The sequence below is a fragment of the Strix aluco genome, chromosome W (genome assembly GCF_031877795.1).
Source record: "Strix aluco isolate bStrAlu1 chromosome W, bStrAlu1.hap1, whole genome shotgun sequence".
In the NCBI taxonomy this organism is placed as follows: domain Eukaryota; kingdom Metazoa; phylum Chordata; class Aves; order Strigiformes; family Strigidae; genus Strix; species Strix aluco.
In genome coordinates this window covers 44526666-44541083 of record NC_133970.1, presented here as the reverse complement: position 1 = coordinate 44541083, position 14418 = coordinate 44526666, and the positions used below count along the sequence as shown (strand labels likewise).

At 43.8% G+C, this 14418-nt stretch overlaps 1 protein-coding gene across 4 annotated transcripts in view; it reads right to left on the bottom strand.

Annotated features, from left to right (window-relative positions):
• LOC141917766 (importin-11-like) overlaps positions 1-14418 on the bottom strand; it is a 167007-nt gene that overhangs the window by 17541 nt on the left and 135048 nt on the right. For all 4 annotated transcript variants that reach the window (XM_074811212.1, XM_074811214.1, XM_074811213.1 and 1 more), the window contains exon 29: positions 10901-10996. In XM_074811212.1, the coding sequence (XP_074667313.1) occupies positions 10901-10996 (96 nt within the window). The remainder of the gene's footprint in view (positions 1-10900; positions 10997-14418) is intronic.

Genomic DNA, 14418 nt, shown 5'->3' with positions numbered 1-14418 from the left:
ACCAAAATCTTAATCCCACTCTCACGGACTGTGAGCAACAGCATGGGAAACACGTATTGCCAGTGAGGTGATAACATCTTAAGGAGCCAAGCAATAAACATTATGACCCGTTCTGTCTTTATCTCAAATCCCTGGCCCCACGTTGGGTGCCAAAGACTGTCGTGGTTTGAACTCGGCCGGTAGCCAATCACCACGTGACCAGTCATTTAATTCATTTAGGGGAGGGACAAAAAAAAGAAATTTGTAGGTTGAATAAAAAAAAATAAATTAGCAATAGTAACAAAACAACAGCAACAACAGTAAATCCAAACAGGTAATATACAGCAGTGGCTCACCAACCGGCAGGCAGCCCGCCCTCAGCAGCGATCCCGACCGCACCAAAAATCCCACTGTAGACCCGACGGGGAAACCAAAAGAGGAACGAGAGCATGATGTCACATGAAATGGATCTGGGCCCAGCCCTCCAGCTGTGCTCCCTCTCAGCCCAAGGAAAGTTAACTCTATCCTGGCCAAAACCAGGACAATGAGTAATATTTTAATGATTATTTTTTGTGGTAAGTATAAAAAGAGGAACTATGAAAAAAATATTTTAAATACCAGAGTTTTTTCTGTCTTTTGAAGTAGTTTTAATGGACTTTATAAATACATTGGTGAAATCTATCCCACAGCAAACACGCTTTCCATTCACCTTGCATTCTCTACATTGGAAGAATGCACAAATATTTTATCACTTTAGGAAATTTTTCATATAAAATCTGCTTTAAAACACAAAAGGATGTAAAATCACTCAGGTGACAGCAACATGCTGACATTAGGTATGTTCATTAGGTATGTTTTGTGGCAAGAAGGACACAACCCAGATATTATAAAGCACCAGGACAGATGCAAAATATCACCCATTTTCATCTCTATACTAGTATACATTTTTAATTACTTCATTCAGCTACAGGAACATTTCACCTGCTAGTGAAGTTGAATAACTTCCTTTAAAGAGTATCTCTTACTAAAAAACATTGTGACTTTATGTGAAAATGTTCAGATTTACTCTGTTCATATAATTTAGTTCATAGAATGTTTTGGGTTGGAAGGGACCTTAACGATCATCTAGTTCCAACCCCCGTGCCATGGGCAGGGACACCTTCCACTAGCCCAGGTTGCCCAAAGCCCCGTCCAACCTGGCCTTGAACCCTTCCAGGGAGGGGGCAGCCACAGCTTCTCTGGGCAACCTGTTTCAATGTCTCACCACATTCACAGTAAAAAATTTCTTCCTTATATCTGATCTAAATCTACTATCTTTCATTTTAAAACTGTTACCCCTCGTCTTATCACTACACTCCCTGATGACGAGTCCCTCTCCATCTTTCCTGTACCCCCCTTTAAGCACTGGAAGGCCGCTATAAGGTCTCCCTGGAGCCTTCTCTTCTCCAGGCTGAACAACCCCAACTCTCTCAGCCTGTCCTCACAGGGGAGCTGCTCCAGCCCCTGATCATCTTTGTGGCCTCATCTGGACCTGCTCAAGCAGGTCCATGACCTTCTTATGTTGGGGGCCCCAGAGCTGGACACAGTAGTCCAGGTGGGGTCTCATGAGAGCAAAGTAGAGGGGGAGAGTCCCCTCCCTCGACCTGCTGGCCACACTTCTCTTGATGCAGCCCAGGATATGGTTGGCTTTCTGGGCTGGAAGCATACATTGCTGCCTCGGAATCAGTTTTCCATCCACTAATGGGACCAGATGGAATACACTCGAGGGTGCTGAAGGAGCTGACTGGGGTGCTCACCAAGCCCCTTTCCAGCATTTACCAGCAGTCCTGGCTGACCGGGGAGGTCCCGACAGATTGGAAATCGGCAAATGTGACGCCCATCTATAAGAAGGGTCAGAAGGATGATCCGGGAAATTACAGGCCTGTCAGCTTGACTTCGGTGCCCGGGAAGCTGATGGAGCAGCTCATCCTGAGTATCATCACACAACACATGCAGGACAACCAGATGATCAGGCCCAGTCAGCATGGGTTTATGAAAGGCAGGTCCTGCCTTTCCCACAGCATTCTCCTGGCGAAACTGGCTGCTCGTGGCTTGGATGGGCACACGCTTCGCTGGGTAAAAAACTGGCTGGATGGCCGGGCCCAAAGAGTTGTGGTGAATGGAGTTAAATCCGGTTGGCGGCCGGTCACGAGTGGTGTCCCCCAGGGCTCGGTTTTGGGGCCACTCCTGTTTAACATCTTTATTGATGATCTAGACGAGGGGATCGAGTGCACCCTCAGTAAGTTTGCAGATGACACCAAGTTGGGTGGGAGTGTTGATCTGCTCGAGGGTAGGGAGGCTCTGCAGAGAGACCTGGACAGGCTGGAGCGATGGGCTGAGGCCAACTGGAGGAGTTTCAATAAGGCCAAATGCCGGGTGCTGCACTTGGGCCACAACAACCCCCAGCAGCGCTACAGGCTTGGGGAGGAGTGGCTGGAGAGCTGCCAGTCAGAGAGGGACCTGGGGGGGTTGATTGACAGCCGGCTGAACAGGAGCCAGCAGTGTGCCCAGGTGGCCAAGAAGGCCAATGGCTTGTATCAGCAATAGAGTGGCCAGCAGGGACAGGAAAGGGATCTTACTCCTCTACTCGGCACTGGTGAGGCCGCACCTCGATGAGTGGGTTCAGTTTTGGGCCCCTCACTCCAAAAAGGCCATTGAATGACTCGAGCGTGTCCAGAGAAGGGCAACGGAGCTGGTGCAGGGTCTGGAGCACAGGTCTGATGGGGAGCGGCTGAGGGAACTGGGGGGGTTTAGTCTGGAGAAGAGGAGGCTGAGGGGAGACCTCATCGCCCTCTACAACTCCCTGAAAGGAGGTTGCAGAGAGGGGAGATGAGTCTCTTGAACCAAGTAACAAGCGATAGGACAAGAGGGAATGGCCTCAAGTTGTGCCAGGGAAGGTTTAGACTGGCTCTTAGGAAGTATTTCTTTCCAGAAGGGGTTGTTGGGTGTTGGAATGGGCTGCCCAGGGCAGGGGTGGAGTCCCCATCCCAAGAGATGTTTAAGAGTCAGGTTGACATAGCGCTTAGGGATATGGTGTAGTTGAGAATGGTCAGTGTTAGGTTAATGGTTGGACTAGATGATCTTCAAGGTCTTTTCCAACCTAGATGATTCTATGATACATCCAAGCTCTTCTCCACAGCACTGCTCTCAATCCACTCATGGCCCAGCCTGGATTTGTGCTTGGGATTGCCTCGACCCATGTGCAGGAGCTTGCACTTCATGAGTTTTGCACGGGCCCACCTCTCAAGCCTGTCCAGGTCCCTCTGGATGGCACATCCCTTCCCTCTAGTGTGTCGAGCGCACCGCTCAGCTTGGTGGTGTCGGCCAATTTGCTGAGGGTGCATTCAATCCCACTGTCCATGTCACCAAGAAAGATGGTAAACAGCACTGGTCCCAACACCAAGAGTTCTCTATTAAGAGGTGTTTAGAGCTGTATGAAACGCTTGCTAAACAGCATGGTAGAAGAGTCAAATGTTAACACAGAAGTCATTTGCAGAGGGATTAGTTATTTCAAAACACTACAGCAAATCTCATGTCTCCTCATAAATGGCATGATTTCTTGCAACTCAGTTTAAAGGAGACAAAGGAATGCTCCTCTCTCCAGAAAAATCTGAGGTCTATAAAGCTTTCTTGTAATTATCATTACAATGCAAAACATAAATCCTAGGAAACTTGGCTAAGTGTAATCCCTTTGTATTGTAAGCCAGGGCACTGTGTAATCATTTTCATAACCTGATCAAAATTCCATCTAAAAACTGGTGAGACCTTTATCTCTGCATTTGTATTTGGAAAGGTGTGGGGATTCTAAAGGATTTCCTGCGAGAAAATGGACATGTGAGCAATCCTGCATATGAGCAAGACTGGCAAAGCCTCAGCTTCGGCAAGGAAATAACCCTGAAAGAATGAGGAAGAACCCAGGAAGATAAACAACTTCAGGGTGTGGGTTTGGGCGGAGAAGGAAGTTTGTACAATGTCGAGGTGGCAGTTTTTATCCAATCAAGAGAGAGCTTAAGGCGCATGTGCAAGGCTAACTGTCCAATCAGAAAGAATTATACCATGTGATTGTATCATGTGATTCTCACCAACATTATAAAAGGCTTGCTTCACCACAATAAAATTGGCATTGCTTGATCACATTGATCGTGTGCATGTCCTTATCTCCCGCAATTGGCGCCCAAACAGGGACTCTCAGATCGGCACAAGTCTTATGAGGACTTGGTGAGGTGCAATCTCGGGTGGAAAGCCTGTCAAGACTGATCCAGACGCTGCCCCGGTGTCTGAAGGTGAGAAAGAGCGCGCTGTAACTTAAGGATCCGCGAGAGGCGGCAGCTGGGGAGGAATGGGGTCTACGCTTACCAGAGACGAGCAAGCAGTAGTGAAACTCCTCCAACTGATCCTCTCTGTGAGAGGGATAAAATATGACAAGTCCGCGTTAGAAGGCTTGTTAAAGTGGAACCGAGAGAAGGGACTTGTCCCCAGTCCAGGGCTTGCATTTCAAGCGGCTACCTGGGAAGCCATAGGGAAACAGCTACGGGACTCGGTTAGTGATGGAGGAAAGTCGGCAAAAGAAGTGAGCGGTTACACCACGCTATGGAAATTAATCCGAGAGACACTACAGGGGATGAGTAGTGAGCGCGCGGCTGCGGCTTCTGCCTTTGCAGCTCTCAGAGCGGCTTCTAACTCTGATATATCAGCCACGCTGCCGCCGCTGCCGCTGCTATCGCACTGCCCCAGCCGGAGGGACGGTCCGGCCCCTTCCCCCCCCTCAGCCCCCTCGCCCCGGAGTGACGAGGGAGGGGGGTGCTCTACGCTGCTTGCGGCTCCCGCCACGCTGGGTCAGCCAAAAAAATCCGTTTGCCTCATCGATTGTGCTGCCGGGACCGTGGCGAGCAGCGGGGGCTAAACCCAAAACTACACAATCAGGAGCTGGAAACAGCGGAAGTGTATCTGATACCAACCGGAAAGGGACTGAGGAGAAACCGGAAGAGACTAATGACTCCAATAGTGGGCGGGACATAGACGAGGGCATGGGTAAAGAGGACTTGTCCCCGCCTCTCCCACCCTCACAGGACAATACCTCGGGAGAACAGACCCCCGCCTCACAAGTTGGCTCTTCAAAAATTGAAACTTTACTCCTGCAGCTTGTAAACAGCCTTGAGAAATTGTCTGCAACACAGGAAGAGAAGATGGAGCAGAAACCATATACCTTTTCGTCAAACACGGGACCACAGCCATCTGCTCCTCCTGATCCATCGCTTGAGTATTCAGTTCCCGTGCCTGCTACTGCGCCCCCACCATCTCACCCTGCAACTTCACATCTTTTCTCTTCACAGACGCAGAGTGCCTCTGTAGCTATGCACCGATGGAAAGGAATTATTAGAGATGCTATAGTAGAAGGGTCTTTTATCCCAGAAACCGTACAAGCATTTCCAGTTTCCGTTAATACTGTTACTGGGGCCAATGAGTGGGATCCCTTCGATTGGAAAATGCTTGAAAAGGCTAGGGCTTCAGTAGTTCAAAATGGTCTTCATCACCAATTGACCAAACAAATCATTAACTATATCTTCTCGTCATCGTTGTTAATTCCAAAAGATATCGATCAAATAGCGGCAGTGATTTTAACTCCATCTCAGAAAATGTTATTTGAAAGCGCATGGTCGAAGTTAGCTACCGATGAACAGGTTCGTCCGCGCCCACAGGGTGATCCCCTTCATCTTGTCCAAGCACAAATGCTATTGGGTACAGGGCCCTTCACCGCAGTAGATCTACAGGTCAATCTCTCTAATGAAGTGTTACGGCTATCACAGTCAATAGCCTGTCAGGCCCTACTGTCTGTACCTGACACAGAAGGCAAGAAACAGGACAAGTTTGTAACAGTAAAACAGGGACTTAATGAACCTTTTTCAAAATATGTAGATCGCCTTTATCACTCCCTAGAACAACAATCTGACGTGACCCTAGAGATGAAAGAAAAGATGTTCAAGTTAATGGCCTTCGAAAACGCTAACCCATCTACCCAGCACCTGATAGTGACCCTCCCACATGGAGCATCTGTAGCTGATATGATTGAGTTAACCAACAGGCTAATGTTGCAGCCTATGCCGCTGCAGGGCGTGAAGCGGTTGCACCATTTTTTAACAACTTATTATGAGCCTAGTTATTATTAAGGATGAAATGCTATAAGAATGTGTGTATTTGATTTTCTTTGTTTAGCAATATTAAGAATTAAGACCTCAAGTGTTTAACCTTATTAGAAACTCCCTTGGTTTCCCCCTTGAGTGGTGGCCAGGCTCTGGGTGGAACCCAACAGGAGGATGAGAGCAGATGTTTCCGCTCAAAGAAAGTTGCCAGTTATTTTGGCCTGCTGATTTAGATATATGAGGCTGGACCTGCTTGCAGCGATGTTGGATGCCTCACCTACGGATGGACGCATCGCGTAGGATTTCCGGTTTGCGAGGAAGGGCACTCTAAATTCTCGCTGCATCCAGGGTTCCCCAGCAATTGCGGATCTGAATGTTAGTACCCCATTAAGTAAGTGTGCTATTCCGTATTTTCCTTACTGTTTATTTTTGTAGTATTTAGTCATATCCCCTAATTACGGGTACTGAAATTAGCCTACTCTTTTTTACCTAGTAACTGTAACTGCTGTATTGTTTCTAGCCTTCTGTGAAACTATTTTAAGTATGCTGTGTTTTTTGAAGCTTGCCTAACCCTTAATTGATGAAGTCTCAAAATAAGTCTTGCAGGTGTAGCTTTACACAGCCTCTGAGCAATAGCTAGGAAGAACAGGGCTTGGAAGATAGATCAGAAACTGCTGAGTTGTGCCAAGGTAGCGGGCAAAAACAGCGGCCAGCTGCAACACTGAACTGCGAAAAAGCACTAAGCTGTGAGAAGTTACCATCGCGGTAGGGCGGAATGCGCCTGAGAATATGGGAAATTAGTTCAATTGACCCGTGAAACTGATAATGGACCAGCCTATACCTCTCAAAAATTTGGGTGGTTTTTTTGTCAACTCTGGGGTATACGTCACATCACAGCTATACCACATTCCCCCACGGGGCAAGCCGTCGTGGAGAGAGCGCATCAAAACTTTAAAGGCGCTTTTGCAAAAACAAAAAGGGGGAGAGGTCTGGGCTGCTGCAGAACCACTTGCAAAAGCGGTGTATGTGTTAAATTACTTACAGCTCACAGGTGACAGGGAGGAACCACCAGTAGTAATACATAAGTATGGGTCTGAAATCCGGTATAAGCCGGTGTGGAGATGGTGCTTTTGCTCAGTACAAAGATGTTGCTATAGGAGAGTGGAAAGGACCTGTGGAACTAAAAATGACGGGTCGAGGCTATGCCTGCGTTATTACAGATACCGGCACTAGATGGGCTCCATCTCGCTGGGTGCGGCCTTGGAAAGGAGATCAAGTTTGTGATTCTAAGCCTTGTGATGGTTCTGACAGCGATTAATGCTCATCCAGCAAAAGTAGCGTTTCCCCGACCAAACATATGGGTAACTATAGCTAAAGGGACAGGTCAAGAATCCTTCTGCCTTTCGATGGCTACTCCGTCGGACCCATTCACAACATGTTTATTGAGAATCACTTACTCTGACCCACAAGAATTCATTGGGTTTGTGTCAGACGATAGTTGGGCAAAAATGAAATTTTCACAGGCCAATGCCATTGCTCAAATTACCCAGCCCGGCACCAACACCACAGCCTTTTGGCAAGGTCAACTTATCATGAGCAAAGAATTGTTAAAAGGAGGAATCATTGTAATTATTGTGACTGTTGTGCTTGCTATTATTTTGCCATGCTTAATTTCTTGTGTTAGACAATCGTTGCAAAAAGGCTTGCAAGGAGTTTGGATTGCTCAAAAACAAAAAGAGGGATCTGTGGGGATTCTAAAGGATTTCCTGCGAGGAAATCGGCATGTGAGCAATCCTGCATATGAGCAAGACTGGCAAAGCCTCAGCTTCGGCGAGGATGTGACGAGGAGATGACCCTGGAAGAATGAGGAAGAACCCAGGAAGTTAAACAACTTCAGGGTGTGGGTCTGGGCAGAGAAGAAGTTTGTACAATGTCGAGGTGGCAGTTCTCAGCCAATCAAGAGAGAGCTTAAGGCGCATGTGCAAGGCTAACTGTCCAATCAGAAAGACTTGTATCATGTGATTATATCATGTGATTCTCACCAACATTATAAAAGGCTTGCTTCACTACAATAAAATTGGCATTGCTTGATCACATTGATCATGTGCATGTCCTTATCTCCCACAGAAAGGCTCTTCTAGAATCTCATTGCTCTAACTACAACAGTTTCTTCAAATTTCCAGTTTAAATGTATTAATGGTCAGCTTACACTTAAACCAAGATTATCATTTAATTTGTACAGTTTTCCTTGTGCATGTTTACTCCCTCTTCATCCTTTATAAGCTGCAGTTCTATATTGCTTCAGCCTTGATTTTCCTATACTAAACATGCATGCTGTTTTAGTCTCTGCACTAAGGCAATTAGATATTATGATAATCAGTGGAGTACACAAACTTTTTCTGAACCATTTCAGGCTTAAATTCATTCTTCTTCAACCTGGAGTTGTTGCTAAGAGATCAAGGACTCTCCAACTTCTTCCATGTCCTGCCTGTGTGCAGGTGTACAAGAAGCTGGGAGGGAGCAGAGCCAGAGCAACAGACCCAAATTTGCCAGTGGAATATTCCATATCATGTAACATCATGCTCAGTATAGAGAGGAGAGTTGGCTGGGAAGCTCACTCTCCTCTTCTGGGATTGTGGTTTCAGAATTTTTCTCTCCTCTGGGATTGCTAGCCAGGAACAGGCTGAGCATCAGTCAGCAGGTGGTGAGCAATTGCACTGTGCATCACTCATTTTTATATTCTATTATTACTATCATTATAATTTTCATTTTATTTTGATTATTAAATTGTTTTTATCTCAACCTACGAGTCTCCTTACCTTTACCCCTCCCAACTCTTTCCCCCAGGCAGGGGGAGAGTGAGTGAGCAGCTGTGTGGTGTTTGGCTGCCAGCCAGGTTTAAACCACAACAAGTGCTGGCAAAGCAACATGTTTAGAAATAGATGGGACTCTATAACATTGTTTCCAATAGTAATAAAACACAGTGCCAAAGCACATTTCCAGACTTGTGAATTAAATACTGATAAATAGTTAGGGGAAGAAAAAAAAAAAGTACCTTTGCAAGCAATTCTTGGGCATAGTTCAGGTTTAGCATTAGTATGGACCATTCTCAGCACACACTTGTGTGCAGGCCACCAGTTTAGGAGGAGTGTGGCCCATACAAATGTTTCTCATCAAGTACAAGGACATAGAGGACGTATCAGTTAGGTCAGTCTGTTCTTTAAACTGTTAGCAATGATTTAGTGAGGAACTTCTAATCAGGAGCTACTGTCCTTGAAGATCCTGAAATATGGAAGCTGGTTGAAATTGTATACTGTAAGTGAGCTTAGTTAGAGATTAGAGTGACCATTGGAGGAACTATCCTCATTATAATAGTAAAAGTCACACCCCCTGCTCTGAAGACCCCTGCCCAAATAAAGACCCTCACCCTTTGGGCTTGTGCAGAAAAATTAAAAGACACTGCAACTTTAAATAGAGAGGAGGCATGTTATCAACCAATGAGAGATAAAGTGATAAAAAACTAACCAATGGTCATTATAGTAGATGTTTATTCATGTAGTATGAAGTGTATAAATACCTTAAAGTTCTTGTGTGGTGTGCCAGCTTTGTGGAATTACCACCTAGCACCCATCTTTGCACAACTATGGAATAAACTGATATATCAGCTCTGTGTGTGAGATTGACTTTTGCACACCAGGTAACAAACCCTGTTTGAGGGACAACAGGAAGAGAACTTAATAGCTTGCATGCAGACTGTTCTGTGCCAGCTGGCTTCAGTGCCAGCAAACATCCCCTTAAGCAATTAATTAATTAGTCCAGATACAGTCTGTTCCATCACCAGGTAATTATATGAAAGTTAGGAAATGTTTGATTCTTAGCACCCAGTAAATACTGTTATTAGACTATATTATGTCTGTAGGGACACCCTGCAGAGCACCTGTTTTTTCTGCCTTACAACTCTCCATCATTCTAGAACTGTGTAATCATTACAGAGAAAAAAACAACATTAAGATATCTGTCAAAAATACTTATTATTCAGTACTTTTTTAACTTCTCCAGCTTTGATGTAATACCACCAATAACTCAGGAATCAGTAGGAGACAAATGAGTATGGTTCTGGGTGGCAGTGCACTCTGAGCACCCTGACATCCACCACCCCTTCCTGCCATAAATAAACCCTTGCTCCTGGCTCTGGAAACAGCCTTTTGAGGTATACCCTATAGCAGCAGGTATGTTAAGTGGAACAACTGAAGGGGGAGAATTGTTCTTGTGAAATAGGTTTCCAAGTTCTCCAGGCCATGAAGTACCGTACACTAGGTACACTCAATGAAGCCAAGGCATTTAGGAAAAGATCTTGGTTAAACTCCAGATGACATATTCAAAGAAACTCTGAGCTACCACCTATCAACTTATAAGCCTGTTGAATTGCAATTTTAGATATAAAATAGTCCAGTGAGCAAAAAGCAAAGCTAAGCATATGAACATTTTAAGACCTCATTTAGTAGATAACTTAATGAACAATATAAAAAGTTATATTGTCATTTTAAGCCCTCCCTTCCCCCATTGCAATTCTTTTTCTTAAGACCAAGAATTTCCTATCTTCCTAAAACATCCACTATTGTAAAAACAGAATGCTTATGAGCATGTCTCAACTGCCTACAGATTCTTCCAATCAAAAGACTACATATATAAAAGTACTACTGCTGTCAAAGACACAAAAATTAATTAGATTTTCCACTTACTCTTTGTATGTTCCTGTTTCAGTATCTTCAGTCATAACATCATGCAGCCCTTCCACTGAAATGTTGATGATACCACAAAATTTATCTTGGATAACACTGGAAAAGAATAGGAAAGTGACTTAGCTAAAGAAACTAAACAGGAAATTTGCTCAGTAACTGTAGAGCACATTTACTAAGCAGTATTTGCATTGCTTACTGCTTAGCTGAGAATGCTATCAAGCAGCTAATTCATTTTTTTTTAATTACACAGATGGCTTAAAGTTTTCAGAAATATGCAAGAAACATTAACTTTGAAACTGTTTTTCCTTTAATAGAATTAAACCTTATATGCCACTGTTGAAAACCTGAAAATAATTTCAAATTGAATAAAAGAAAAAATACATTAGCACAGGACTCAAGAACTGGGTGGGGAAGGCATGCTCCTGTGAACAGGGAGAGTCAGGGTACTGCCTTCTATTCCTAATACATTTACACATTTTCTTCCATCACTATTCAATGCAAAATCTACACTGTGGTGGTTTAGCCCCTGCCGGGGTCTGAGACCACGCGGCCGCTGCCCCTCCCCCACAAAGGGAGTGAAATACAAAGCCCCAAGACCGAAATAAGGAAAGGTTTAATACAACAGTGCAATAGCAACACAACCAACAACAACAATAACAATAATAGTGATAGCAATGAACAGAGCAAAATAGCTACCAAATACAGCAGTTTGAAGCACGATGTACAAAACCACGAGTGCACCGCGCTCCCGCGCCAGGAAATGTGACCTGCCAGGATGTGACGTCAGCATGGTATCTGAATAACCCGGCTAGAGCTCCCCCCCACTGCTGGGGAAACTTAACCCTGTCCTGGTTAAACCAGGACATACACACAAACCCTTGAGCACAGGGCAGCTTGTAAAGATGGTATACTTCCCTCTTGTTTTCTCTGTTCAGCCTTACAGGTATTTCTTCACCCTCCTAAGCAGTTGAATGACTCCCCATAGAGGGTGAAAAATGTCTGCACCCAGTTCAGCACAAAAGCAATTTCCCTGACTAGTTAGAAATGTGGGGGTAGGATTTCTCTGCTTAAACACAACCACCTCCTGCCATTTGAAACAGTAGAGTATTTAAGATAACTGAAAAGGGATGGTAGGTATCACTCAGAGTTAAAAGAGATAAGCACCTTTCCCCAGCATGAGCTGAAGGCCAGACTGAATACCCCCACAACACCCAAAGCAACACTAAACATTTACATTAGGCACTTGCCCCTGCCTTGAGAATTTACATGCCTGTAGGGTAAGAAGGGCATAGAACCATGATCTCCCCAACCATGACAGAGAAGAAAGGTGTTTGACCCAGTGAAGGCATAGCCTTTTCATCTGCTGCAGGGCTAATTACGGTCAATCTATTCGGGGGGGTTACTTTAATTAACCAACATGTAAATAAATATTGTAGGCATAGTGCTCCTTAACTCTGCGGGTTTTTTTCAGGCTTGCAGATTGATAGGAAGAAGGCACAAGGAGGCCCATTTGAGTAACTTGTGTTTCCAATGATCCGTGATATTTCCAGAAGAAATTGAGGACAATAGTTGAAGACCCAAAATACTGTTCTAGATAGTTAGCTCCAAAGCACATAGAAAAATCACTAATTTCTTTACTTGGAGAGGATATTTTTACTTTATGGCATAAATGAGGAACAATATTTTACTTTGGTGAAAGACAGAAATTTCATGCTAATTTTTCTTTTTTTGAGGAAAGCAACACTACAGAATGTAGTAACTGTTGCCTGCAGCTTTCAGTAAAGATATCATCATCTCTTTTCTCCTCCTTCTTCTTTTTCCCTTTAAATGGTACATGAAGTTTCGTCCTACCAAAGACTCACAGAAACGTTTACCAAGTATGGAATCATTAAACAATGCAACTATTTTCAGAATATAAGACACATGCTGGGAAAAAAAATAAAAGACAGCATATGCTCACTGTGCTTTGGAAAAAAAAAAACAAACCACCAACCCAAACCTATATTAAAAGTTCAATGGCAATAGAAAACACATTGGGTCTTATTTTCATAGAAGAGGAATAGAGAGCCATGCAAGTCAACATAATATCTTTTTAAAAGTCTAAAATTAGCCTGCTTGTTTCAAGCAATACATTGGAAAGTCATATGAGTAGATTCAGAAAAGACGGGTACATTCTATTTAGATGAACTTTGGTTTCAAAACAACAGAACAGTTAATGAGATGAGGAGCTAGGAAATTAAAATAGGATATAGAAATTAGACACTCAAGAAATGAAGGTATAACTTAGTTTAGAGATAAAGATGGAAGACTTAGAGATCAGGCTGGGGGCTAGAGGCCCATTAGTTAAAAGATAACTAAGATTGAATAGGATAACAGATCATAGTCGATGGGCCAGAGAGCAGAACAATATGGAAACCTTGATTAATGGAAGCTGTGAGGGAACGCTTCCTGATGGAATAGGAAGACAGCCCTAAAAACTGGTCAAAACCAACCCTATGGTCCGGCCCGAGTCCAGGAGGCTACAGAGACTGCGCAAGGAACCGAGGTAAAAAGTTCAACAGTGAGGAAGAGGAGCTACTTCATCTCTGCGACCCCAGCCCACGACCACCTGGACACACTGCGCAGACGCGACTAGGAGGAGACCGGGGCGGAACATATGAAAAAGACTTTCAGGCTCATTATAATACGAAGCGGGGATAGGTCATGCATATGTATAGGCGTATTATGAATATGTGATGCTTTGTAGCATAAAGCCAAGACAAGGTGCCACGAGAGATGCGCACGTTTGTGGTGGAGCGATCCCCCGTGCGTCTCAGCGCTGAATAAACATACCTACTTTATAACCTTATAGGTTGGGGAGTCGTGTTTCCGCAAGTCATTAATACTGTCCATACTAAAATTTAACTCAGGAGTAAGGCAGTATTTAAGCAGTTCCCCCCTTGAACTGCATATAATCCAAATCAGCAACAGAACAAACAACAGCGTAAAGTTATAACTGGTTTTATAACTATCCAGTTTCCCTAAGTTATTGGGACAAAATCTCATTTGGTATGCAGCAAAAATTATCAAAAAAGACAGGCCCAGAATTAGAGGTTTATAACTTCTATAAACTTGCTAGGATCTAAATCACTCCAGGATCCAGTTTCAAAGATGCAATTAACACATATTAATGTTATTTTTTATTAAAGAAAGGATCTTTTATGCCATCTATAAATAAAATTCAACTTGACTATTATGAAAACAAAATGTAGCAAACATTTAGGGCAGCTTCTACATGAATAATCTCAACCCTTTTATTTCAAAGTTTGCATAATTTGTCAGATAAAAGAATAAAAGCTTTGCAAAAGAAAAAACAGACCACATCTGTTCTGAAAAAAGTGATATATGTTTTTTCTCATTCTATTTCCAACACATGCACCTATCCACCATTTTTGTTATTTTGAGATTTTATGCAAAAATTCACAATTTGGATTTCATTTACATAGATAGCCACTGTAAATAAATTTTTATCATCAGCT